Genomic DNA, 27,173 nt, shown 5'->3' on the forward strand with positions numbered 1-27,173 from the left:
AATTCCTTACTAGAAGGATTAAAACAACCTGAGCTTGACAGCAGCCAGGCCTCTAGGATCCAGAGAGTTTTTATTATCACATCAAAGTCCTTTTGGACAACTCCCTTTTCCCTTACCTCCCCCAACTCCCAAGTATATCATCAGTCACCCCTCACAGCCCTGGTGTAGCAGCTCTTTCGGCCCACGGATCCTGTTCCCATGTTTTAATGAAATCACCTTTTGCCCCAAAGACGTCTCAAGAATTCTTTCTTGGCTTCTGGCTGCGGACCTCACCAACTTTCCAAAACCTACATCACTGGGAGTTCAGGGTCTCCAGCTGAGAGATGTTTGGATCACCACAATTGTTATCACTGTAGTCAAATGCAGACAATAAACAAGTGAACCAATAATGTATTTCAGGTGCTAAGAAGTGCCAGGAGAAGAAAGGCCACGTGAGCGAGAGGATCCCGTAAAGTAGTTGTTAGGATCCTTAGAGAGAGCGGATCTTGATGAGAACAGAGAGCCTCTGGAAGACGAGGGGCTAGAGCAGCAGGGGTAGCTCTGTCTGTTGGTCCTTCCAACTCCTACTCTGCCGTGCAATCCCCCTCCCTGCCCGACACGACACACACACATAGGGACATAGCCCCTGAGAACCATGTTCTGCAGGCAGATGAGGCTGCTCTTCTTCCTTTCACGCAGCGGAATGTGTGGGCCTCAGCAGATGGGAGCTTTGGCATCACAGGTGCCCTTGCACATCTGAGAGGTGTGCCCATCCGTGGTTTTCTCTGACACCCGTCCATCCCCATTCTCCCGTGCTCAGCTATGGCTGCGAGGCTAAAAGCACCTGCCCCCTTCCAGGCCTTTCCTTGTGATGCCTCAGAGGCTTCTCTTTTCTTGATTCAGTCCCAACTGCTACACACCTTGAACACACAGTCCTGAGGAGGGAACGCGTTTATTGGAGAGAGTGTGGCAGCGCTGGGGCAGGGCGAGCATGGTGAGGGAGGGGAGGATGGGAGCCAGAGGTAATCCACAGGCAAACCAGGAAGGGCCTCATTAGGTACCCTAAGTCTGCATTCTGTTCTGGAAGCTCTGGGAAGGCACTGGGATTTTAAGGTGGGGAAGGGAATTAAACAGGAAAGAGGAGAAATGGGCAGGACCAGACTGAAGAAACAAACAGAAAGAAGTAAGGAAGGGTAAATAATAATAATATTATTATAATAATAAAACTTAGAATAACATGTTTTGGTGAAGAGAAAGAATGGCTAAGAGGTAATTTGGTAACTGTAAGGTCCCCCAATGATAGGTCCGTGATCAAAGGAGCGAGACTGATACAAAGCGAAGGTCGAGCAAAGCTTTATTTCTCGCCAAGCATCGAGAATCAAACCGACCGTTCGGGGCTGCCTCTTACAGAGAGGGCAACCCCTCCCTGCCTTACAAACTAACTTTTATAGAACAAAGGCCATGTGGTTGAGCCTGGCCACACACAGGTGGCCAATGAGATTGCAACACACAGAGAAAGCTGCACAGTCATGCTAGGTCACACACAGGTGGCCAGTTGAATTACAATTCACCCCATAGTAGCTATTTGAACTAGCCTATCACCTTGGTCAGAATTGGGGCCCAAAAGGCGGGGCCCACACTCCTTAGTAGCTAGGGAGACAGTATGTGCGCTTTACTGATTGGATGTCTCCACCTGACCAGACTCATCCCTGCATTAGGGCTGTTATCTCCACCTGACCTGAACCGCCCTTGTATTTACTCTGTTATCAGGGACTGGTCGACCATATGTTACTGGTTTCCCGGACTTGCTTTTAAGTAAGTTCCCCTGGGGGAGGGGGGCAGGGTCAGTTTAAGTTTTACTGCATAAACAACAAAATCACTGTTTAACTGAATGGAATTGCTCTGGCTAAACTATTAGTTAACACGTGTAGGGCTCTTTGATTTCTTATTTTTGCCAGATGGTTTCCACCTGTTCTGTGGACGGAGGAGGACTGGCTTTAAGTTATAGAAGATCTCAGTTACATAAGGGAAAAAAAATCCTTACAGACTAACTTTTATAGAACAAAGGCCATGTGGTTGAGCCTGGCCACACACAGGTGGCCAATGAGATTTGCAACACACAGAGAAAGCTGCACAGTTATGCTAGGTCACACACGGGTGGCCAATTGAATTACAATTCACCCCATAAGAGAGGTTAAATAACATGTTTTCTTGAGAATCTATAAGGATAAGACAGACAAGTAATGATTCTTGGATGGATGAAATGTAGTATAAGATGCCTGGGTGGATCAGTCAGTTAAGCATCTGGCTCTTGATTTCAGCTTAGACCAGGATCTCAGGGTCATGGTCTCAGGGTTGTGGGATGGAAACCCTGTTGGGGCTCTGTGCTCAGGCGGAGTCTGCTTCTCTCCCTCCGCCCCCTCCTCCTGCTCATGCTCTGTCCCTAAAACAAATAAATAAATCAATCATAAAAACAGCAAGCAAAAGAACTGGAAGACAGTGTTTGAGTGTCCCTAGCACTTGGATCCCTATGGTTCTTGGTTATTTGGCCTCATGTGTATACCTGGTCCATGAAAAGTGGGACTTGATCCTAATGCTGTATGTTGCTTAATCTTCATGTGTTCAGAAAGTCCAGATATCTGGAAGGGCAGAATACACAATTGGCACATTAAGGAAACAGATAATCTGGAAATAACGTACCTCATATAACGTTGTCATGAGTACGTTATAAGCTATGTCAACAAGGATAAGAAGTTACCAGTCATTATGTATTATAAATTACTTACTGAACATGCACTAGGTCTGTGACAAGAGCCTACATAATGGCCACATAGGCAGGGAATGATGAAGGGAACAAGGCTGCCACAGAGGCATCTGTGACTCAGCCTTCCCACTGACAGGCACCTGGCCAGCAGGGTCAACTTTTCAACCCCAGGCTAATCACAATGATATCTTGGGAACAGGGTAAGAAACATGACCTCCTGCACCCCTCATCTATCAGCTCTGGGTTCAGAAGGAGACGGGCCCACGTGAATCAGGCCACCAGCCCATTCATCTGTCACCTGGAGCTGCGAGGTGTGGGGCCTGAGGAAGAGACGGTTTCTGCCCTCAAGCTGCAAGCCAGGAGAGCAAACCTAAAATGGGTCCCCTTTTCCTGGGGCCAAACATTTCAGGAGATCCCGATAGGGGAGGGTGGACTGAGAAGCATGCAGAGAGCAGGCCAAAGCAGAGGTGGGCAGGAGTGAGACCTCGGGGACAGGCTCCACCCTTGCTGGCTGCCCCACAGAACAGTCAGAGCTTGTTTTACGTCACCCTTTGGAAGACCTTGGGCAAAGTACTTGACCTCTACGAGTCTCAGTATCTCACCTTTGAAACTGGAATCCTGGAGTCTTCATTATCCAGGAGTAACTAGCACAGGGGGCAGATAACTTGAAGTGAGTCTATAAATAGGAACTAAGGTGTCGCAGTAAATAATTTAGTAATGAGTGTGGTTCTGACCTTATCTTTAAAAAGGAAACTGAAAAAGAAGAAAAAACAAAACAAGCAAAGGAAAAAAGAGACAAACTAAGAAACAGACTCTTAACTCTAGAGCACAAACTGGTGGTTACCAGAGGGAAGGAGAGTAGGGGAATGGGGGAAATATTGTGGTGAGCCCTGAGGACTGTAGAGAATAGAATAGTCCAATCATTATACTGAACACCTCAAACAAATGTAACACTGCATGTTAATTATACTGGAATTGAAGTAAAAATAAAAATAAATTATTGGTAGGTTAAAAAAAGAAGCTAGGGACGCCTGGGTGGCTCAGTTGGTTAAGCGGCTGCCTTCGGCTCAGGTCATGATCCCAGCGTCCTGGGATCGAGTCCCACATCGGGCTCCTTGCTTGGCGGGGAGCCTGCTTCTCCCTCTGCCTCTGCCTGCCACTCTGTCTGCCTGTGCTTGCTCTCGCTTCTCTCTCTATGACAAATAAATAAATAAAATCTTAAAAAAAAAAAAGGAGCTAAAAATTATGCATATAAATTACTTTGTTTTAGAGTTAATGAAACATAGGTTATCAATCCAACTATGTGCTAATTTCTAGAACAGCAAATGACTCAAATGTTGATTACAGGGCTGTTGGCGTGTTTTTCCTCACAACATTCTCTGTGCTGGAGGGCTCTGCCAGTTTTCCTGAGGGTCTCTCCTCACATTTTGCTAGGCAAAGAATTCTTTCCCCATGATGTGTCATCCAGTTGTCCATACATCCCTTTCAAGAACAGATAACGGAATGAACCAATCTAATTGTTGTTTTTCACATTAATGTCAGCTTTCTACACCTTTCTTAAAAAATTCTACAGATCACTTCCATTTCTGGTAGGATGGTAGGTCAGACACCCCGAAAAGTCTCCTCTTTATACAAAATATTTAGAATATGGGAATAGAAGAGAGAGAGGATTAAAAACTCAGTGGGTGAGGAGGAGAGCTGAAACAGGGAGCCCTGTAGAAAGTGTTGCTCTCAATGAGAGCCGGGCTTGGAAAAACCCATCAGGGACAAAGTGACCTACGTAGTGTGTCCGCCACAGTTTGGGTCGTGGGGAGATGGGAGTTGTGCAGAAGCATGTTTTCATGTATGTCTTTTCCATTATTTCTGGGTACACACACACACACACACACACGCACGCACATACTTTTTTAAATGAGTTCACAGTGTTCTGTAACTAGTTTTTTCCCTCTTAATTTGTCTTAGATATTTTTCAATGTGTGTTCTATACATATATCTCATTTTTAAAAGTCTGCATGAGGGACACCTGGGTGGCTCAGTCAGTTAAGCATTTGACTTTTGGTTTCATCTCAGGTCATGATCCCAGGGTCGTGAGCTCCAGCCCTACTTGGGGATCTATGGTGAGGGCTGAGTGTGGAGCCTGCTTAAGATTTTATCTCTCCCTCTCCCTCTGCCCCTCTCTACCTGCTCAAGGGCACTCTCCTTTTTTCTTTTAAAGATTGTATTTATTTATTTATTTGTCAAAGAGAGAGAGAGCAAGGACTCCCTCCCAGATGCAGGACTCGATCCCAGGACCCTGGGATCATGACTGGAGCCAAAGGCAGACACTCAACTGACTGAGCCACTCAGGCACCCTAGAAATTATTGCTTTCTGGGCGCCGGGGTGGCTCAGTGGGTTAAGCCGCTGCCTTCGGCTCAGGTCATGATCTCAGGGTCCTGGGATCGAGTCCCGCATCGGGCTCTCTGCTCAACAGGGAGCCTGCTTCCTCCTCTCTCTCTCTGCCTGCCTCTCTGCCTACTTGTGATCTCTCTCTGTCAAATAAATAAATAAAATCTTAAAAAAAAAAAAGAAATTATTGCTTTCTAATGTACTCAATATTTATCCATTATATTTATGTTCTGTTTCTATCCATGAATGTGGAAGCTTTCGTGGGGCAGGAATCTGTGTTGGGTTTGTTCACTGATTTGTCCCATTTGCTTAGAACAGAGCCTACACAGTAGATTCAGTAGATTCTCAGTCCGTATCTGCCGAAGGAATCGAATTAATCAGTGAACATCCTTGCACAAAACTGCAAGGTCAAATACTCCTAAATGATGATGGCTACTGGATTAGCAACTATATGGAAAACTACCTCCATGGGCAAAACAACTCCCTGTCATTTCACTTGTGATCATTTCTGGCTGATACATTAACAAATGACTGTTAGAATTGCTACTCAAAATTTTTCCTGGAAGCTTTTATTACTGCTATGCCCTAGAGAAGATGCAAAACTCCAAAAGAATCACATGTGTCTTCAAACTTTCCCTTCACCCTAATCCATGTCCTTCCCTCAGATGAACAGTCCTCTTTCCTCTGGGGTAGGAAGGAGGAGAGAGCAAGGGCTTGACCACTTCCTATTGTATGGCTCTGAGTTGAGTCTATGGGGGCAGAGTCGAGCATTTTAGGGAGATGAATGCCAAGGTTCATGTTGATGGTGGACTAAAATCGGGATCCCATTAAATTAATCATGTTTATTTTCAGTGAGTACTGTTCTCAGTGAAATGTGGAATGGGATATTAGATCAGGAAAATGTTACATAATGGTAACATTAGACAGGAAGAATTATTTGTGAGGAAGTCACTTGAAGCTAGAGGGATCTGCATAAGCCAAACATCTGCAGGGGACTGACTCTCACCTCCCGTGCTTTTCCCTAATACCTCAGGATCCTCTCCCAATTTCACATCCAACAACATCCCCTCCAAAGGTAAACATCCCATGAACAACAGAATGAGTGACCAGGTTTTCCATTTTAAAGAAGGTGCTCTCTTTTCTATTATTGTTATTATTTTATCTCAGGTGATTTTCGGAAGAACAATAACCAGCCCCGACTTTTCTAAAAGAGGGTAACTCTCTATGAAAGTAAGACTTGACATGGACCTGTTCAAGGCCTACCTCCCATCCTTTGATTGACGTGGAATAGCGTCTTGGGGCTTCCCTCCCAGAAGACATGGTTCTAAGCATCATAACTGATGGCCCAGTGGGAAGAGCAACTCACTGGTCCCTGGACTGCTGGAACTTCTTCCTCCTGTGCCTGAACTTTCAAGGTTGCCAGTCACCCACAGGATGGATGCAAAGGGCCAAGAGTAGTTTCCAAGCCTCTCTGGAGTGTGGCCCCTTCCTTGCTAACTGATCTCCACCCAGCTCCTCCCTGCTCCGCCAACACTGCAAGCTGGTGGAAGCCGTCCACTTGTGTTTGCATGCAGGCCCAGCCCTAACATTTGCAGGGCCAAGATGTGAATAAAAATGAAAGCCTGCAGACTGCATGTATCAATATTAAAAAGTGATAAATCAGACTAGCAGATTGTTAAAATATGCTCTATCCTTCTGCCTTGTCAAATATACCTTTATAACAGCCAAAGGAAAAAATACATGTAAATCTGCAATTTTTGGCAAAATATCAAAGTCAAATGAATTTAATCACTATTGCATTATGGTTGGGTATTTTGTTGATGGGTCAGGCTGTTTGGATGAGTCATAAAATAGAGATACACATAATCTTAAGTTATTGTATCTTTTTTTTTTTTTTAAAGAGTTTATTTATTTATCGGAGAGAAGAGGCGGGGAGAGAGCGAGCACAGGCAGACAGAATGGCAGGCAGAGTCAGAGGGAGAAGCAGGCTCCCTGCGGAGCAAGGAGCCAGATGTGGGACTCGATCCCAGGACGCTGGGATCATGACCTGAGCCGAAGGCAGCTGCTTAACCCACTGAGCCACCCAGGCGTCCCTAAGTTATTGTATCTTTATCCCAGAATGTTTTCCCTTACTTTCATTCACTAACTAAGTATTTATAATAACAATGATTTAACAAATGCTTTGTGGTCTATTGGTAAGAATGGTCTAGAGGATTGCAAATGAAATGTCACAGTATTTAAACTATACAAAATTTGAATATATTTTATCAAAAGAACAAAATACAGGAATTGCAAAAGTAAAACAATTTTGAAGTACTTTTCACATGTTCAAAAGGTAAGTTTCCTGGAAAAAAAAAAAAACAACTCCGCAAAATTATCTACAAAATTAAAAGAAAAATCAAATTATAATTAACAAATATCCACATTTTAAATAAAAATTATTTTAAATATAGCTGAAAGTGTTTTCATGTAATGAAATTTTTTGACAAATATGTTAAGAGGGTAAAAGCACTCACAAGTCTACTGTTTGATGTCCATTCCTTGCCAAAGAAAAGCATCAACAGGCTATTCCAGGCCCATTATGTCTAGAAGGACACGTAAACAAATCTAAGAGGAATATGAATTGTGCAATCTTGCACACATTGTTCAGCTACTTCCTGCAATGGTTGCCAATGCCTCACTGACACATGAGCCCCTGGAATGACTCATTAGAACCCAAGGAGAAGCAAGACAGTGGATGCTTGCCACTCCTGACTGGAAGTGAGACCGTATTATACAAGAATATTCTGTATTTGTGTTGAGAAAGATGGAACAAGTCAATCTGTCTTTTCTCTTGCCCAAGTGTTTCCCCTACACAAACCCTCCTTCCACAGGCTCTGAAGCAATCAGCCTCCACACCTCTGTGACAGAAGCAGCAATCTCCTGTGTCAGGGCTGAGGACACACCACTTCTCTGGGGCCTGAGTGGCTTAGTGAGCTCACGTGGCAGAAACGTGGGCTCCCGGGCTCAGCTCTGGCTCGCTGTGTGCTTTAGCTGACTTATTTTTGTGTGTTTGTGGTATGTGGGACCCTAACATGCAGGGCCCAGAGATCCCTCCTGCTCAGATGGGAGGATGCCCCTGGTACACGGGACACTGGTGTGTTGACTGAGGATTGACCGCCCTGCCTCAGACCTCCTCTGCCAAGGAGGGCGTGTGCCTGGGACCTGCCCTTACAACAGGGCTCATCGCGTGGCCCTGAAATGCTGTTTGTACGTGTGCTCGCACTCAGCTGCTGGAGGGCCTGTAGCTTACAAACAAGATTGACTTGTACTTCGCTCAGCTGTAATTTGAAGGTAATACGTGGTTGATTTGACAAATACAAACATGTATTGAGTACGTTTTTCCAATTATTCCTGCCTTCCTCTTTCTATGCCCTGGTAGAAAGCCGCCATGCTCTCGGGGACGCCGCCATGCTCGCACTTCCGGCCTGCAGACCCCCACTGTGGGCTTGTCTGCATCTACTCGGTCACAGTTACGAGGCTGCACCCAGCTCGAGGTGCTCCGGCAGCTCTAAGGCTTGATTGACTCCAGGACCCAAAGTCATGGTGATTCAGAGTTTTCTTCTTGCTAACTTCTTGTTACTAATGTTAAAGTGACTCTCCTCATATCTTTTAGTTTATTTGAAGGAGCTGAGCACTAACCCAGGACAGCAGGAAACATGAAAAAGGATGGGAGAGGCCTCCCCTGCCTCCAGACTTTTCTCCTTGAAGCTGGGACCCAGGGCAGGGGGGGAGGGGTGGAAATGCCTATGTTTTGATACTTCTGATCAGCAGAGACATCAGCCTCAGAATGTTTCTCTTTGTGCCGTCATGTGAGGGATCAGGGAGGACACTGAGAAGATGAGATGTCACATTTCGAATCAATACTTACAGTTCAGATCAAGATTTCGGAGTCAGACCGGCATTGGTTGGGCAGAAAATAAAGATGACAGCAAAATACTTCAGACCCTCATAGTCCTTTTGTAAATACGTCATTGGAACATAGAAATTCAGAACTCAAGTAAGCTATTTTATGAGAACAAATTTTGTTAAGGAAATAAACCGAAGGTACTTCAAAGTGTGTCCAGGAACATGGAAATAAACACCACCAGGGGACTTGTCAGGTGCTTGGATCAAGCCCAAGCCAAAAGATGGTACATGAGGGGCTCCCCCAGCAGAAGGCAGCATCAGGCCTCCCTTGTCCCCTGAGTCTTCCTCCTCACCTCTCCTGAGTCTTCTTTCCTGGCACCATGGGGTGCTGTGGCTGCGGAAGTGGTTATGGCAGCTGTGGTGGCTGTATTGGTGGCTGTGGTGGCTGCAGCAGTACCCCCGTGGTCTGCTGCTGCCGCCACTCCTGTGGCTGCCGCCTTGTGGTGGCAGCTTCCGTGGCTCTGGCTCCCATGGTTGTGGCGGTGAGAAAGGCTGTTGCCAGCAGAAGAGCTACTGCAAGGAGCAGGGCTGCTGCTCGGTGGCTGGCCGACCTCCGGGAAAATGCTGCAGGGGACAAGCTCACTCTTGTGCTTAGATCTTCAGACATTTTGAACTTTCTCTTCTTCTGGTTCACCTAAATATCAAGCTTGTAATTTAATAGAAAGAACCTGATTAGAAGTCAGAAGTACCAAATTCAAGTTTATGGTCTGCCAGAGCAACCTGACATGAACAAGTCACCTTAGCCTCCCTGAGTCTTACAGTCTTCCTTACTCGTCTGCGAAAGAATAAGGTTGAACTTAAAAGTTTCTGATGACCTTTATAGCTTCGGCAGCACATGAATCTATTAAGTTCTCTAAACTCAATTCACATTTCCCCACCTCACAGATTCCCTTATTTACTTTGGCTGTGGTAGGCATTAAAATCTGCTTATATATGTGTGTGTATGTATACACAACATACAAACAGACAAATAATTTTCTTTTTTTTTTTTTTTAAGATGTATTTATTTATTTATTTAATGCAGAGAGAGAGATCACAAGTAGGCAGAGAGGCAGGCAGAGAGAGAGAGAGGAGGAAGCAGGCTCCCCGCCGAGCAGAGAGCCCGATGCAGGACTCGATCTCAGGACCCTGAGATCATGACCTGAGCCGAAGGCAGCGGCTTAACCCACTGAGCCACCCAGGCGCCCGACAAATAATTTTCAAACCAATATGCTCTATCAATCAAAATCCACATTGAAAAAAAAAAAAAAACATCCACACTGCAAAAAGCTCTCACTTCTGAGGTGCAAAAATTCACATTAAAGAACTCGGTGGAGGGGCACCTGGGTGGCTCAGTGGGTTAAGCCTCTGCCTGCAGCTCAGGTCATGGTCTCGGGGTCCTGGGATCGAGCCCCACATTGGGCTCTCTACTCCACAGGGAGCCTGCTTCCCCCTCTCTCACTCTGCCTGCTGCTCTGCCTACTTGTGATCTCTCTCTCTCTGTGTCAAATAAATAAATAAAATATTAAAAAAAAAAGAACTCAGTGGAATGAAATAATGCTTTTTAATATATTTCATTCTTTTGAAATATTTACTTTTGTGTTTGTTGAACTTCTGCACTTATATATTCCTACTTATATTAATTATGTACCATACCTTTCTTGTAATTTCTAGTGTTCTCACATTTTCCTAAACATATTCTTTTAATAAAACAGCAGAAGTCAAATTCAGTGATCCCAGGTTCAGTCACTAGCCTTGAAGTTATGGAGGCTTAGTGGCAGCAACAGTGGCCATGGCTTTCTGGACCATAGTTCTAGAGGTATATGCTTGAACTCAATTATTCCAGAAGGTGCTTCTTGATATCTTTCCCTTCTGACTACAGCAGGTGCAACAGCTCCCCCATGGGCCCATTCATTAGTCATGCCCTGAGAGGCATTTCTGGAAACCAGCCTAGAATCTGTCCCTCCAAACCTCCCAATAATTTATACACATAATTTCCAAGTTATAGCTCTAAGACTTTTGGTTTTCTGCAATTGACACTGGTACATGAATGTCCCCTAACCATCGTTTTGTGTCAAATTCTAGCCACCCTCCAAAGCCGGGAGGAATCCTGGCTCCCTGCTCATCTTGATAGAATCCTTCCTTTTTCTGAACTCTTTTTGCTCCAGCAGGGCATGTGAGAAGTTATTTCTGTTCTTTTCTATCCTTGAGTTTTGTAACAGTTGGTTTTAGCTTTTTTGGGGAATTGTTAAAAAAAGAAAAAAAGAAATCCATTTAAAATAGTGTAAAGGGAGCAATTGATTATAAGAGAGAGGCGCCTGACAAAAAACAAAGACAGAACCCACAGTCAATCTTCATAGGGTAGGAATGAAGAAGAAAGCCTTTGAGAAGCCAGGCAGCTACTCTTTCTCTATCTCTCTCTAAAACCCCATGGTCTCTCACTCTTTCTACACATCTGCATCTTCTCTTCTTCCTCTTTCTTCTTTTCTGCAGACTGGTTTCTCTTTTTCCCCTGGCACTGCTCATGAATTTATAGGACCTGGAGAGAATGCTAATTGCCCTCCTGGTACCCTCTGTCTCCTATCCCCCCACCCCATTTTAACTGGACACAAATCACTTGAAGTAAATATTACTTAATCCCCAGACTCCCTTGCAGCCAATGTTGTCCCATGGCTGCATTCTAGCCAACCAGGAGCTCTTTAAAAGGGAGAAGGTGGGTCTTTCTCTTCCTTTATCCATCTGAGTGGAGAATAGATATGACATTTAGAGAACTGGCCACCATAGTTTGAGCTTGAGAACGAAGGGATCAAAGAGATGGTGGCTCCATAAGCTGGAAAGATTTCTGAGGAAGTGGAGCTATCTTTAAGGCTCTGGAGTGCCTACCTTCAGACTTCTTGAGAAGAACGAATTTGTATCTCACTGAAGCCATTGTTATTCTGAGTTTCTTTTTACATGCAACTAAAGGCTAATCCTAACTGATAAGCATGTCCTCCCTTTTCATGCATAGCAGAGAATAACTAGTATCTTTTAAATTCTGAACTCCTGGGAGAGATTGGAAGAGCTAAGCTTCTATATCTACTGGTATTGCTATCAGCAATGACCAGGGGAGCAATTCCACAGCACAAATGAGATACAGAGGGTCTACTCATGTAAGTTGTGGGGACTGTTTTTACAGAAGGAAGCATGTGGGTCAGAAAGGTTGACCCAGACCTTAAATTTGTCTGTTCTGCTCCTTCTCTTCATTTGTAAACAGGTTCCCTTTTCTGCTTTATCCCTGTCTTTCCCTTCATAATACAGACTATAGTTCTACATTTTAACAGTTTTTCAGTTACTTACTTTTAGCCACAAGTGTAAAGAGTACCAAACCCAAGCAGAAGTAAATTTTGTTATGGCTGCTAGCAAAGCATGCTATTTAGTTTTGGTCTTAGGGTCTTGTAGTCAGGTGGAGTCTAACAAATTCAGGTCCCTATGAGTAAACTTGTACCTAAACAATTCTTTAATTCAGCTCCTTGTGAAGATGGGAAAGGATTTAAAATCGCAAAGTCCACATCTGAAAATAAGTAACTGCCTTTCCCATGCAGTCATCTCAGTAATAAATATATAATTTACTTATATATTATTATAATTCTATAGTCATATAATTTGTATAATTCAAGGGGGTGGTAGTTTTGTTGTTGTTGTTGCTTTGTTTTGTTTTGTTCTAAGAAGGCTCCAAGCCTGGCCCAGAGCCCGGTGTGGGGCTTGAGCTTATGACTCCGAGATCAAGACTTGAACTGATATCAGGAGTCAAACGTTAACCAACTGAGCCACCCAGGTGCCCCAAGTAATCATTAATTTTTATAAAATAAATATGAAATTATTCTAGATAGCTCAAGCTTGCAGAAGTATACAAATCATATGATGGAAGTACCCCCCTTTCACTCAGCACCACTGTAGTGTGATCTTCCATCCGGCGTTCCTTCCATCATTATCTGTGATGTGCTATGGTGATGGGTGCAGTATTCTTTTCTTAACTTAATTTTATAATTTTTTATTTTTATTTCTGATGGTTGGGGTAGTCTTAATTTGTTTGGAACTGGAAACCAGAACTGATGTTTCAGGGTTGGCCAGTGGAACCCACACAGTGTGCCCTCCTGCTTCTACAGGTTGGCGTGCTCTTCTCCAAGACCATGACACCTGAGCTTATGGGTTGTATTGACCCCACTTCTGCATTCACGCATCCTTCCATTCGTCATTCCCAACAGCATCTGTTGAAACCATGCCCTGGGCTGCACAGCCGATTACTCAGCAGCAGGAGGAAGGCAAGGTAGGTATTAGAGCTGCATAATGTTTGACTCTCTTCCAGACACATATCAGTTTGTATTTCATCATGCACTTGAACCCAAGCATAACCGAGTGACCATTTGGCTAAGAAAGTGTGAAAAGATGTGATGTGGCTCTTCTGGACAAAAAAAAATGTTAAGACTCACCACATCTTTTTACTCTGACTCCACAAATGTGAAAGCTGGGATAGATTTGCGCCCCTGAATCTCTCAGTAACAATGGTGAGCAGAGCCCTCTTGGTGATCTATGATGGCCAATTAGTATGAGTGAGAACTTTGGTATTTAAAAGCTATCCCAAAGGGGTGGAACTTTTCTTGAGGCACTCACAAAGTAGTAGGAAGACAACATGAAGCCCCAGACCAGAAATGTACTGTGCATAACCAAGTAAGTGCTCAAGGTTCGAAGAAAATAAGACATGATGATCTGTGCCTCCATCTTTCTCATATTTTTGTTTCATTCTGGTTTCCATACTTGAACACTGCTGGTCTTCAGTGTTAACAGAAACTCCCACCAGCCTTAGACAGGCCACTTCTAACTGGATTTGTCTATAAGACTGGAATAATATGACTTCAGATTTTTAAAAAATTTTGTGCATGTGAGCATACAGGAAAACATACTTTATATAAAATGGATATTCTTGTTTTTAGTTTTTATAAGGCATACTAGTAAAAGGTATTAAGGAAACATATCTTAAGACCATCCTTTTTCTTCTTTGCTTTTTTTTTTTTTTTTTTTGGTTTTCATCTCTTTATTTTCTTGCATAAATGTATCTAACAGATACTAGAGATTTTTTTCCCACCTTCCATCCCCTATGGAGCTGTGAAGAGTGACCTTTATCTGCATTATTAAGTGGGTGACAAGGGCAAGTTTGACCATGTGTTCCTGCATCAGTTCCCATCTGATGGGAAATTGAGATGTACCAACAACAGCAATTACACAAATGATGTCATGATCAGGCTTACATACATGAAAGTGTGACAGAGATGCTGAGGACAATAATTGACGGCAGTGTGATAACCAGAGGTGGTGGTCTGTGGTCTCCTCTTTATAGGCTGCACTGGCAGCCAGAGATGGTGCTCTGTGGCCTCCTCTTGATAGGCTGCACTGGCAGGAACCTGAAATTGTTATTGGACATGAACACACTTCTTCAACAACATCAAAAATTGGCTCTCTTACTGATGTCAGTCAACCCAAGGGTCCAGAAGGCTTACACATATTTTATTATCTTGCCCAGGACCTGAAGTGTTTTGTCTTCGGTCTTACTGGATTACACTTCTGGATTAAGCCACTGTAGATTGAATATTGGGGTGGACATGTTGGGAGGGTGGGAGTAGCTGTTTTTAGTAACCATTATCAGGAAATTTTTGTGTATTATCAAGGAAACATTTTTTGTGTAAACTATAAATGGTTGTCGTTAATAAATATTTAACAAACTACAAAAAAAAAAAAAAAAGAAAGAAAGAAGGAAAGAAAGAAACCCAACTTACTTCCTCTACCAGTTCTCATAATAATGCCCTGCCCTCCTGGATGGACTCTGAACTTTATACAGTTATTTTTCATAAGTTCTAAACTTTAACTAGAAGGCTCAGGGTAAAAGGCAAGACAGTGCCACACCAGCAGCCACACTGACAGGATTTCTCTTTGAACCAGGGGGTGACCATGACCTGTTGTGAGGGATGGACATCCTGCAATGGATTCAGCTTATTGTTTCTACTTATATTGGGAATAGTTCTCAATGCAATTCCTCTCATTTTAAACTTTGTGGATGAAGGCAAAGTTTTTCACAACCCCCTCTCTTGCTTTGAGTGGTGGTTCCCAGGGATTATAGGAGCAGGTGTGATGGTGAGTAACATTTATTTGGCTTGATTTGGAGAAAAGGCTGCCTATTTTACCAAACTCCCAAACACCATCTTTCAGCTTGATGGTGGGCTATGCCTTGGCTGAGGATATCGTCAGGAGCAGTGGAATGGTATTAATGGTATTAATTCACTGGCATCAGTGAAGAATGAAAATTTAAGTAAATTTAAATAAATGGTGGTATGGACTAGAGAGCTTGGGCAACAAAATTAATAATTTGATAAAAGTTTGTTGGATTGCTATCTATCATATTTCTTCACATGTGTTATGCCATGCTTCTAAGCTTTATAGTTAGTGTTCAAGATGTTTTGAATCCTTCCCCTCAGCTTTCCTTTGCCAATACTAGTCTCAAAGTATTCACAGGAATACGGGAGTGGGAAGTGCTACCCAAGGGAGTCTGATTAATGTCAGAGAAATGAACTTTTGTGTGGATGTGTGTGTGTGTGTGTGTTTCAGTGCTGATGAGTCACTGCTGCTGGTCTTATCCCCGACTTCTGTGGAAGTGCTCTTGGGTCATTACGTGTTAAACTTGAGATAAAAATTTATCTTTGGCTGGCACACTGGAGTGGAGACCACTCTGGCACCAAAAGGCCATTTTAGGAAGCATTCCCCCAAAGTTGATGGTTTCTTAACCTTTAACGTTGTGAGCAATCTATTCACCTTGCTTTAGGTAGAAGGGCTATTTCTTCAAACAACCCTGAGAGTTTTCTTCCAGGCTAAGAGGAAATGAGCAACAGTGCTCAACCATGATGCAACTGCCAACATTTGTGTCTGCTTTCTGCCTTCTAGAAGCTTGAGCATGAGCTTTCATGCATCTTGCTTAGACCAGAAGCCAGGAGCAGCTGGCTAAGTCTAACCAATAATGGCAATTTTCATGAAGCTACTAGAAGTTCATCTAGCTAGAAGTTCATCATGGATTGTGTGAAAACAATCCATGTAGAATGACTCATGTCGCTTTAAGTATAAATTGGTTCTAGTATGAACCCCATCTCAGTTAAAAACAATGTCTTGCTAGCAATAACAGAGCATAAGGTGGTGATGGTACATACCTACATTCTATGTGTGTTTTTGTCAGTGGGAGGAGGGAAGGAAGATGAAGAGGTGAAGACACAGAGAAGGGCCCACAGAGAGTTCTGTTGAGTGCCAGCTACGGTTCACATTTTACACTATCTCATTTCATTTAATAATCTGGCTAAGCAGATACTATCATTTGTATTTTAAAGATCAGCAAGCAGAAGGTTAGGAATGTTAACAAGGCACATAGTAGGTGTGAAACTCAATTCCAGATTTATCTGATTCCAAGGCTCTGTTTTACCACCATAATCCTCAACGTCTGTCTCCTGTTGACAAAGGGGAAAGACAAAATCCATAACCTTCTCCATAAATTTAAGTGGCCACGAAACTGAAGCATAGGAAGGTGATATAAATCTGTGAAACAGTTCCAGAAAATCTGGAATTCCTTGTTCTATGACTACATTTACTTTATGATCCTCAATAAATATTAATGAAGATCTGGAATCACATGAGGGATCTCTATTACACAGTATTGTAGAATGTCATCGAGGCAGTAAACAACTCCTTGAAAACTTCAATAGTTGTTTTATAGACTGAGCCTCAAACTCTAGACTAGGCTCACAAGCAAACTGGTAGGTGATAGAAGGTCTCAGAGTACAGGTACATTTTCATGATCCTTGACTATAAACAGAATATAGAAGAGTATCTTTTTCAAAGGGAATCATCCAAAATACTGAACTCTTCATATACTTGTAAACACAAGAAAAAGTTAATAAGGAAGCATTCACTGCTTGTGATAGCACTCTTGTCAGAGTTCTTGAAATTTTCTAAAATTGCTATGGCATTTTAAATGTTCTTTATAAACTGGCGATTTTGCAGTTGGTAGCTGATAATAACTATGGAATTCATTATTGATTACTTCATAAAATGCACAATCATTTTATGGTTTTATGATTCAGTGAAAAGAGAAGAGAACCTTTTCATCTTTTGAAACCATGACTAAGAGATGTTCCGTAATTATCTTCAATTATCAACTGTTACGTGGAAAAATCAATACATATTATTTTTTTTCCCAGGCACTAAAAAGAAAGACTTGAAATGTTTCCTCTAAAAAAATATAAAGGTCATTTTATTATTATATGAGATTGGTTGAAAGTCTGATCTTAATCATGCTTATTCATTGAGTGTACTTCTTACATAATGATAATTTATCAATTATTAAAGTCTAAACATAGAACAAATTGTTGAATGTTAACCAAATTAGAAGATATTATGTATGACAAGAATTTTCAAATTGTAGTTTTTATATTCATGATGAGCTATGGCTTTGTGTTTTACTGTCATGTTCAAGTACTTAGGAAAATCCCAAAAGTTTGCCTTCTATCAGTATTTTAATGATCTAAAAGCTTTCTTGTACTTCATTTGTAAAATCATATACTACCTTACTTTTAAAACTGGATAAAAGTATGGGTATGTATAAGAAAAAATATAAAATATTTTTATAAAAATAAAAGTCTATCAAGATTTTTGATTTCACAAACTCATGAATTTAAATGTACTTAGGAATTGAAGAGAAAGAGTAGTTCATTACTCATTTTCACAGGATATTATCTGGAAAACTTATTATAACTTAGTTACATATGTACACACATACATATTGTACAATTCAGGGGTGCCTGTTCAGTTGGTGGAAGGTGCAACTCTTTATCTCCAGGTTGTGGTTTCGAGTCCTGCATTGGTTATAGAGATGACTTAAAAAAAAAATCACATTTTATTGTTCATCTTAGTTCCGAAACTTTGAATGGGCAAAATCGTTGAAATACAGTGAATTATCAAGTTACACATAAGAATGGAACAAAGATGTGTTAAGATGTCATGAAGTCAACTGGGTGAGGATACATATACCACAGGCCACTGTTACTTTATAAAACACATTTGCAAAAAAAAAGAACTATGAAAGTAAATGTTCAGCATCTCTGAAATAAATTAATCTTTCAGAAAGTTAGAGTTTAATTTACATTGATAAGGAAAATGGAATGATTTATACATTTAAGCTGTAACTTAATGTTGTGTCAACTTTAATGGACTCATTACATTTCTAAATCAGGGGTTGGGAAACTTTTTCTATAAAGAGCCAGATAATATTTGAAGCTTCGCGATCCAGTCTCTCTCATAACTATTCAGTTGTGCCATTGATGTGTGAAAGCAGCCACGTACAATATGTAAGTGAATGGGCATGGGTCTAATAAAACTTTGAAAAAAGATGGTGGCCCACAGCTTGCCAGTTTCTGTTCTGAATTATTTCTTCTTAAGTCCAGAAGACAGGATAGCTTGTGAGTACAACAAAAGAAGTTTAGTCCATGAATGTTGACACCTATTTGAGAGCTAAACGAATTTATTTTCCTTTTCTTCTGGGCTCTCAGGTATGCCTCAGAGTAGCTGGGCTATCATACATCCATGTGCCCCCTGAATTATAACAGTGTTGGTGTTCAGGGCAATATATAAGCAAAGCTTGAGAACAATACCGCATTCTCCACAAGTGACATGGAGTCAGCTCATGGTTAGAGCGGGGTAAAGTCTGTCAGGGAGGCTGCCTTGTAAGGTGTAAATCTTAGACCTGGTCTAAAAGAACAAAGGTGTATGTGGGCTTGAAAAGAAGTATCAGGGAAAGAGCAGTAAGAGACGATGAGATGAGCCAGGTGGTGCTGCAGAAGGAGAAGGATAAGAATGAATAGACCGTATGGAGGAGGGGAGATCTATCAGAATTGCCCAGTGTAGAATCATGGTTGAGCCTCTGGGCTCTGGCCCCCAAGTGCCTAGATTTAAGTCCCCAACTCATCCACTTTCATAGGCCAGTCACTCAAACTTGTTATGTCTCAGTTTTCTCATTGGTGAACTGGGCGTAATACTGGCGCCCACCTCATGGGCTTGTTCTGAAGCTGGAATGAACTGAACCATGTTCAACACCTACAACAGTAGCTGGCTGTTGTTAGAACTCAATAAAACATTAGAAAACAAGAGTGGGAGGAAAAAGAGAGAGCTGCTTTAGGGCAGTTGTGCTGAGAGAGCAGGAAAAGCTCATGGCTAAAATTTCTACAGTGGAAGGAAATGATTTACATTTCACTCTTCAATGTTACAAACTTTTTTCCAGTAAGAATTTCTAGTCATAACTGCTGAGTGGATATTACTCAAAATTGAAACCTAATCCTGAGAATGTGGCATCATTTCTCACAGTTTTCCTCAGTGATGTACATGTCCCTTGACATAGAAGGCACTATATGCAGTTTTCCCAAACAGCAGTGTAAAGTGAGGTCATGATCTGTCATGGATACATGAGCAGAAAGGAGAATGTGGAACCAAAAATAATTCTCTGGGGGTGCCTGAGTGGCTCAGTGCGTTAAGCCTTTGCCTTCGGCTCAGGTCATGTTCTCAGGGTCCTGGGATCCAGCCCCACATTGTGCTCTCTGCTCAGCAGGGAGCCTGCTTCCCTTCCTCTCTCTCTGCCTGCCTCTCTGCCTACTTGAGATCTCTCTGTGTCAAAAAAATAAATAAAATCTTTAAAAAAAAATAATGCTCCGGACATAAATTTGGCGATTGGCAAGATGGTGGTGACCCTGAGGGTAGGAGGGAAGTTCAGAAGTGGGAGAGGGTGGTGACAGAATTCTTAGTTCCCAACTGTCAGGCAGTTTCCTTTCTGGGTTCTTGCCAGATTAATTTATACAATTTTTGGGAAATTGAATAAGTGGTCATAGATTATAGTAACAAAAAAAAAAAAAAAAGGAAGAGGAAGAAAGACAAAAGGGAAAATTTGGATGATGCAAACAATTCTTTCAGAAACATTCCTTCCAAAATAATGAATAACTAACTCACTCTAATCCATTTAAAATCCAATTCTCTCTAAAGATGAAAGTAAAGTAAGAATGTAGATGGAAGAGTTTGAAGCTGTTGTCCTGAAATGCCCCAGCCCTTCCCCACTTTAATCTTTGTGTTTGAAATGGGGATCCCAAAGTGCACAAGATCAAGGGATATTGCCAAATTTCCCCTTTTGTTCCCTTGAGCCTTGATTTCCCACAACTGCTGGGAGGTGGAGATGACTGCTTTTCTCATCTGATGAGAAGAAATCATATTCATCTTTCCTGTTGATGTGATTTCCAGGTCATTCCAGCAACAACAATGTCCTTGGCAGCAAGAAAAAGAGCGTGCTGCAACAACAGAACTGGAGTGAGTATGGACCATCGGCCTCGAGCCAAAGCGCAGGAACATTCAGTTACTGACACAGCAGCAAAGCTTCCCGAGTCATCACTATCTGCCCAACAGTGGCAGGACCACAGTCATAGAAACATGCAATTTACAGTAATTATATGATAATATGGAAAGTGCGAAGTTTATCTTTTTTCTTTTTTTCCCCATAAGAATTAAGCTTTCGAGTCAGTCTTCAGACCTTTCCTCAATCTTCAGTTTCAATAACCTAAAGGCTTTCAAAGAAAGGAGATTTGGAAGTTATACCCAGAGCTGTAATCAATTTCATAATTCTCAAGTACTTGTCATTTTCGTGGTGTATGTAAAAGACTTTGGGAAAGTGTATCCTCAATTCTATGAAAGATTGGTTTGCTACGATCAAAATAATTGTCCTTATCCAGTTAAAGGAGACAATGGTTATTTATTTTCAAACATTTACTGTGTAATCATTAAGTATAAAATTGTAACTAAGTTAAAAGTAAAGGAAGTGAATATTTATTAGCCTAACGTTATTATGGTCGGAACCCTTCCAACGCTACAATCTTGCTTAATTCTCTCAAAACCACTAAGTGGGAAATATTATGGTGTCTGTTTCATTGACTGAGAAATTGATGCTCAGAGAAAGCAAATAATTTGCCAGGGTAGCATAGCTAATAAGTAGGTGAATTTTTGTCCAAATCCACCAGGCTCCAAAATTCACAATATTTACACTATATATGCCACGGTTGTTATTATAAGCAACACTGAGGTCTCTCATTATTCTCTAAGGAGTGGTGGGCTGGATCAATAAACAAGCCGTCATAGTAAATATTCCTGGATGATCTTGAGGTTTTATGGTGCTCAGCCTTATGAGAACATCAGAGTCACCCAGAACAATCTTAAAAATATCAATGCCTGGTGGCCCCCAGAGATTCAGTATTTTTCAAAACCAATATAGGTGATTCTAATATGATCCCAGGGGTGAGAGCTAGGGTTTAAAAGTGTGCATATTTATATCTGTATTAATATTTATATTTTTAAAAAGTACCCTTTTCTGACACTTGATATTTATCTAGGATTATAATTACTTTGCTAATTGTTGATACTACATCTTTGTTCCTTATATACCATAGAAATTTAATAAATACTAGTTTTCAGTTTCTCCTCTCTGGTACTTTTCTTTTTAACTTATAATTTGCAGTTGACTTTTTATTACCTCTATATTGTACTTACATTCTTGAGAAAGATATCTTGAGCTATATCTAAATCCCTGAACTCTAAAATATCAGAACACTTCTATAGATTTTTGTGTCAAATCATATTTCCCTTAAGAATCTTTCCCCCCTACATACCTTTAATGACAAGTAATCTTTTCAATGATCACTTAAGTTTCTTCTGTCCTTGGAGGACAGTAAGTTGTGAAGAAGCAAGACACCTTTTCATGCAGGTGTTGGGCTTAACTCTGCAGGTTTTGCTCCCCCATACCAACCTTGAAAGTTATTGGAATTTTCTGCAACATTACAGATTATTACGTGCCAAGAAATATAGGAACTCTAGAGTGCCAAGGGGTAGGGGATGCTATGTAATACTGCTCATGCTCTGTTAATAATAGTGGTGCTGGTTATTTAATTAAAATTTCCAGCTTATATTGAGTAGATGCAATAAAGTGTTCCTAAGCACGTTTCTCACTTTGGGAAGACTGGTGCTTAAGTCATATCACTTATCTTCCAAGTTGAGAAAAGACCAAAGCATCACAAAGGCGACAAAGGCTAGATCTTGGGTGGGTAATGGGGTCACCAAGGCTTATCTCCTGTATTAACTATTCCAACTATTTCCCCTACTTTAACTGTGTCTTGCTCCTTCCCTTTGTCCACTTCTTGGTTTTGTTTCCAAATGCTTTGGTTTTGCTGAGTCATTTACATAAACCCCCCACTTGGGGGAATTCAGATCCCCAAGAGCACATTCTAAAGCCAGGCCCCTTTGTAGTGATAAGAAGTTAGAAAGAATAAATGACCAAAATATAAATAGTGCACTTCTTGGTGTGCAAATTAAGTAACTTGCACAGGCCACAGTAGTGTGGAAGAATCTGGATTTGAATTAGACTCCAAATCCATCATTCTCTGCTTTTAGCTCGAAGAATTCTGATGTAGTGATTAAAATCTGAGCACAAGCATTTCCCAGTTGTGAGATTCTGACAGTTTGCCAACCTCCCTGAATTATATTTTTCTCATCCTTAAAGTGGGAATAATAGTATCTATCTCTTGGGGTTATTGAAAGGGTTAAATGAGATAATATATGCAACAACATGCATGAGGTACATAAAGAAGCCCCTTATTCTGCCTACTCATTAAAGCCACGTCTCCTGAACCCTCTGGAAGTGGCAGTATTATCGGACCCAAGGAAAAGGACAAGTATTCCTTCATCTCTGCATATTTTAACTCATAATTATCATTGACTAACAACTTCACTGAAACAACACAGAGCTTTTTTCTGAAAAGCATACACATATACCGACTTTCATTTGGGCCATAACATTTCCTATTGGCAAATTTCATGCCTTTTTTCTGCTTTCTCTGACTCTCACTCATGAAATGAAAGGTGCTTAAAGGCTTACAGCTTTTCTCCCTGACACAACATGGTTCTTCACTGGAGCAGTTCTGTCCCCCAGAGGGACATTCAGCAGTGTCCAGGACACTTTTGGCTGTCAACACTTTGGAGGGACAGCTACTGGTATCTAGCGGAGTAGAGACCAGCGATGCTGCCAAACAATCCAGAATGTACAGGAAAGGCCCCCAAACAAAATGCCCAATGTTGGCAGTATTGAGGTTGAGAAGCTCTGTGCTTAACATGACGCTATTGACTGATCTCAGCAGAATGGGGACCACTGACCTTTCATAGCATTAGGGCCAAATCTGGATGAAAGATTTGGGAGTCAGGAGACCAGATGCCAAAATGTGGTGGTTAAGATCTAGATCAGGTTCTGTGAAGTAGGAAGTACACAGAATGGGGAGGAGGTACTAGATGTCAGTGGTCCCTTGAAGTGGACAAGGCTCAGGGTGTAAAAAGGTACAGATTTTCCAAAAACAGTAGCAAGCCCAACAATCTTTTAGTAAGTCTAATCAAAAGGCAGAGACTTTGCCCTCTTTGTTCTTTGATAAATCAGACCTAATCAAATGGAGATCTTAAGACCTAGGACCACAGGGGCACCAGAGACCAGCAGCAGTTGGTCAGAAGTCTGCATGTGCTGCTGAGTCTCGAAATAGTCCAGGAACACGTGAGAACATACACCAGTGCTTCTTCTTTGTTTTCCAGATGTTTCTGTCATCACTTCTGAATGTCATCACGGTCATTGGTGCTGTGTATTGCATGTTGGTATCTATCCTGGCTCTCTCGGAAGGTCCTCTCATTTGTAACTCTCAAGAGAACAGCACTTTCAATTGTGAATTTTCATTCAAAAATTTGAGGTGAGTATCCGGATTTTCACAGATTGTCTCACATGCTTCAGCTAGCTCCATGAGAATAGTGTGGTGCTGACACGTTGTTCTTTGATGGAATGACTGGAACACAGGTTCTTAGGGATTTAGCACATTAATCTCAATTGGCACAACTTCATAGAAATGGAAGAACCACTCAGAATGGTTTGTGGGGTGGTGGGGGGCAGGAATCTTGTCTAGAAGGAGTAGTTGACTCAGATGGTTTATCCTTGTCTTTTAAAAATCTGTGGCTGCCGGGGCGCCTGGGTGGCTCAGCAGGTTAAAGCTTCTGCCTTTGGCTCAGGTCATGATCTCAGGGTCCTGGGACTGAGCCCCACATTGGGCTCTCTGCTTACCGGGGAGCCTGCTTCTTCCTTTCTCTCTGCCTGCCTCTCTGCCTACTTGTGATCTCTGTCAAATAAATAAGTAAAATCTTAAAAAAAAAAAAATCTATGGCTGCAAGTGTATATGTGTCTAAAGAATTTCTAGAAATATATGCCAGAAACTTTTTTTTTGAGAATGGTTATAGAGGATGCCCTGGAGGAGTGAAGGGAGCACTGCATTTCTACACTTCCAAACTCAGTTTCTAAGCCCTAAGCATATGTTACTTTTATAATTAAAAAAATGAATAAAAACACAATACATAAAATCTAGAGCCTTACTTATAAGCCCTAAAAGAAACAAAAGCAGTTGATGGATTCATGCAGACGTACTATAAATATACTGCAGGCATGGGAATGAATCAAGTTTAACTCATATAGTGACAATATAGAGGAGTTACTTGTAAGTGGCTCATTTCAGACTTGAAAGATGGTTCTGTGCCTGAATCTAGGCACAGTCTGTAAAACTGGAAGAAAAGAACAATCTAATTCTCGCTTATCTATATGTTGCTCAGTTTTTGAAAATAACCAGAATTCACTTTTGTAAATACATGAAAAAAAAAATTTCCCCCTCCTTTTCTCCTGCTACCCTAAAAAAGAATAATCCCTCAAAATTTGCATACTGCAGTTGTTGTGAATTAAAATCAAAACAAAAAATTCCCTTTCCTAGATCTGAAGTTCAAAATAAAAGATTTCAAGCACAGATGCTCTACACATTCAGCCCTTAGGAGAGAATAACTCACCGGGCACCCAGCTAAGCTCTGGAGATGAGAGCCACTCCAGCTGGGGAGAAAGAGTTCCAAGACTGATGCTAGGCTTGCTGCAAACTGCAGAAAGCATACTCCCTTTCCATGTGCCAAAAATACTGTTGTCTTCCCAGGATAAATGTCAGTTGTTGGTATCCAGAAATGCAAACTCTCTAAGACCACTTAGCCTTACTTGGTAGTAAACTGAGGGAACAACCATCTTAGGGTAGATCACGTTCGGGTTAGAAGTCTCTCATTTTCCAAACCTTGTTACAATGGGCACAAATCCCTTTAATCAGACTTTTTTTTTTTTTTTTAACATGCCTTTTGTCAGTAAAATTTGCACAGCCCTTTTGAGAGCAGATGCAACGCTGCCATTTTGTAGGAAGAACTGAGCTTCCTGCAGGGGCAGGGAGCACCTTACTTTACATGTCTTTAGCAAGTAATGGAACACCTGTATAATTAGGTTGAATCATGGGAGATTAAGAATATTCAGTTATTTCCAACACAGAAAATTTCATATGGTTCAACCCAAGAGTAGGTACTCTAGAAATGCTGGTTGAGGGAGGGGACAGATACTCAGTAAGAGTTTTGTAGAGATCAGAGTACATGGACACATGATCAGAAACTTGGGTCTTAGCTATAGTTTCTGGGCATAGTATTTCAAAGGACTTGCTGTTTTAGTATACTTGCCCTTTTCTGGGCACGATGATGCAGTCTTTTCATGGTAAGTGATATTCCTGAAAACCTCCTGTCATTTCTTTCATTTCAGTGACATTGATCCAGACTCCTTCAATCTGCAGTGGTTCTTCAGTGAGTCTTGTGTCGCTCCTCCTGATTTTGATAATCTCACCATCAATGGCGTCACAGCCAGTGACTGGAGAAAGCATACCTTGAACTTCGACTCTGAAGAAAACAAACACAGGGTGATCCACTTCTCGGTGTTTTTAGGCCTACTGCTCGTGGGGATTCTGGAGCTCCTGTTTGGGCTCAGTCAGATGGCCATCGGTTTCCTTGGCTGTCTGTGTGGGGTCACTAAACGGAGAAGTAGAATTGTTTAGTTTCATGGTAATAAAATGAAAATATTAGCAGTTTTGAATCATTTGAGAATTGCATTTAAAAGACACTCCTTGGGGTATCTGGGTGGCTCAGTTGGTTAAGCGGCTGCCTTTGGCTCAGGTCATGATCCCAGGGTCCTGGTATCAAGTCCTGCATCAGGGTCCCTGCTCAGCAGGCTGTCTGCCCCTCCCTCCAACTTGTGTTCTCTCAAATAAATAAATAAAATCTTTAAAAAAATAAAAAGACATTCTTTTAGAAGTTCAAAAATGGAACACTGTCTAGAAAGCTGTTATCAGTCACTTTAGGCCAAAAGTCATCTTTGAGGTGTTAAAAAAAAAAAATCAGCCTTTCATATACAAAGCAAAAACAATCATCAGTGGTTGACTTTGGGGAAAGGTAGAGAGAAGTTTTCAATTTGTTTTGTACCTTTTGATACTTCTGTACTATTCGAATTTTTAAATTGTATATTCTCAAGTGTGGAGGGAGAAGGGAGGGAAGGGGAAAGAGAACGAAGATGGGGAGGGACGGAGGACAGGAAGGAACAGAAGTCATCCTGGAAGCGAAAATATGGAACTTTATTTATTTACACTAAGAAATAAAACAAAACAAAACAAAACAAAACAAAACAAAACAGATAGCCTGAATGGTTTTAGACCTAATTTCCAGCTTATAGACAATCTGGAGAAGAGGACATAGTCAGACAAATCCAAAAGGTGGGGCAGTAAACACACAGTAGCCCCGTTTTCCACAAGAAAATATATATAGGAAAGATAAAAGGTGGGCTGGGCTGAGGGAACTATTCCAGATTAAGAGAACAAAGAGGATTCAATGAAATGTCTTCTGTAGACTCATTTCATTGGGGGATAACTGGGGAGGCCTGTACAAGGATTGGTTTAGGGGGACTAAGCCTGGCTGGCGTAGTCAGAGGTATGTATGACTCTTAATCTCTGGGTCATGTGTTCAAGTCCCATGTTGGACGTAGAGCCTACTTAGATAGATAGATAAGGGATAGGAAGGAAAGGAAGAAAGGAAGAAAGGCAGGCAGGC

At 41.6% G+C, this 27,173-nt stretch overlaps 1 protein-coding gene and 1 long non-coding RNA gene across 3 annotated transcripts; one reads left to right on the forward strand and one right to left on the reverse strand.

Moving 5' to 3' along the window:
- Window positions 1-1,316: 1,316 nt before the first annotated feature.
- LOC309844470 lies at window positions 1,317-6,618 on the reverse strand. Of its 2 annotated transcripts, XR_014300720.1 has the most exons (3): window positions 6,393-6,618; window positions 3,346-3,387; window positions 1,317-2,422 (listed from the first exon to the last, which is right to left on the reverse strand). It is a non-coding gene; the product is annotated as an uncharacterized lncRNA (long non-coding RNA). The 2 variants fall into 2 exon arrangements; XR_014300719.1 differs by lacking the exon at window positions 3,346-3,387.
- An 8,371-nt stretch (window positions 6,619-14,989) lies between these two features.
- TM4SF20 (transmembrane 4 L six family member 20) lies at window positions 14,990-26,155 on the forward strand. Its single transcript, XM_082690129.1, has 4 exons — window positions 14,990-15,221; window positions 20,406-20,471; window positions 23,781-23,932; window positions 25,840-26,155. Exons 1-4 carry the CDS (start codon window positions 15,039-15,041, stop codon window positions 26,126-26,128), a joined length of 690 nt encoding a protein of 229 aa, XP_082546255.1. The 5' UTR covers window positions 14,990-15,038; the 3' UTR covers window positions 26,129-26,155.
- Window positions 26,156-27,173: the final 1,018 nt, after the last annotated feature.

The sequence above is a fragment of the Mustela nivalis genome, assembly GCF_964662115.1.
Source record: "Mustela nivalis genome assembly, chromosome: 11".
NCBI classification, from domain to species: Eukaryota; Metazoa; Chordata; class Mammalia; order Carnivora; family Mustelidae; genus Mustela; species Mustela nivalis.

What these genes read in the sequence shown, in the direction of transcription:
- TM4SF20 (XM_082690129.1), top strand. Translation starts at nt 15,039, where the DNA reads ATGACCTGTTGTGAGGGATGGACATCCTGCAATGGATTCAGCTTATTG. An exon ending in TTATAGGAGCAGGTGTGATG is followed by an intron (nt 15,222 to 20,405) that starts GTGAGTAACATT and finishes TGTGATTTCCAG; the next exon opens with GTCATTCCAGCAACAACAAT. An exon ending in GCTGCAACAACAGAACTGGA is followed by an intron (nt 20,472 to 23,780) that starts GTGAGTATGGAC and finishes TTTGTTTTCCAG; the next exon opens with ATGTTTCTGTCATCACTTCT.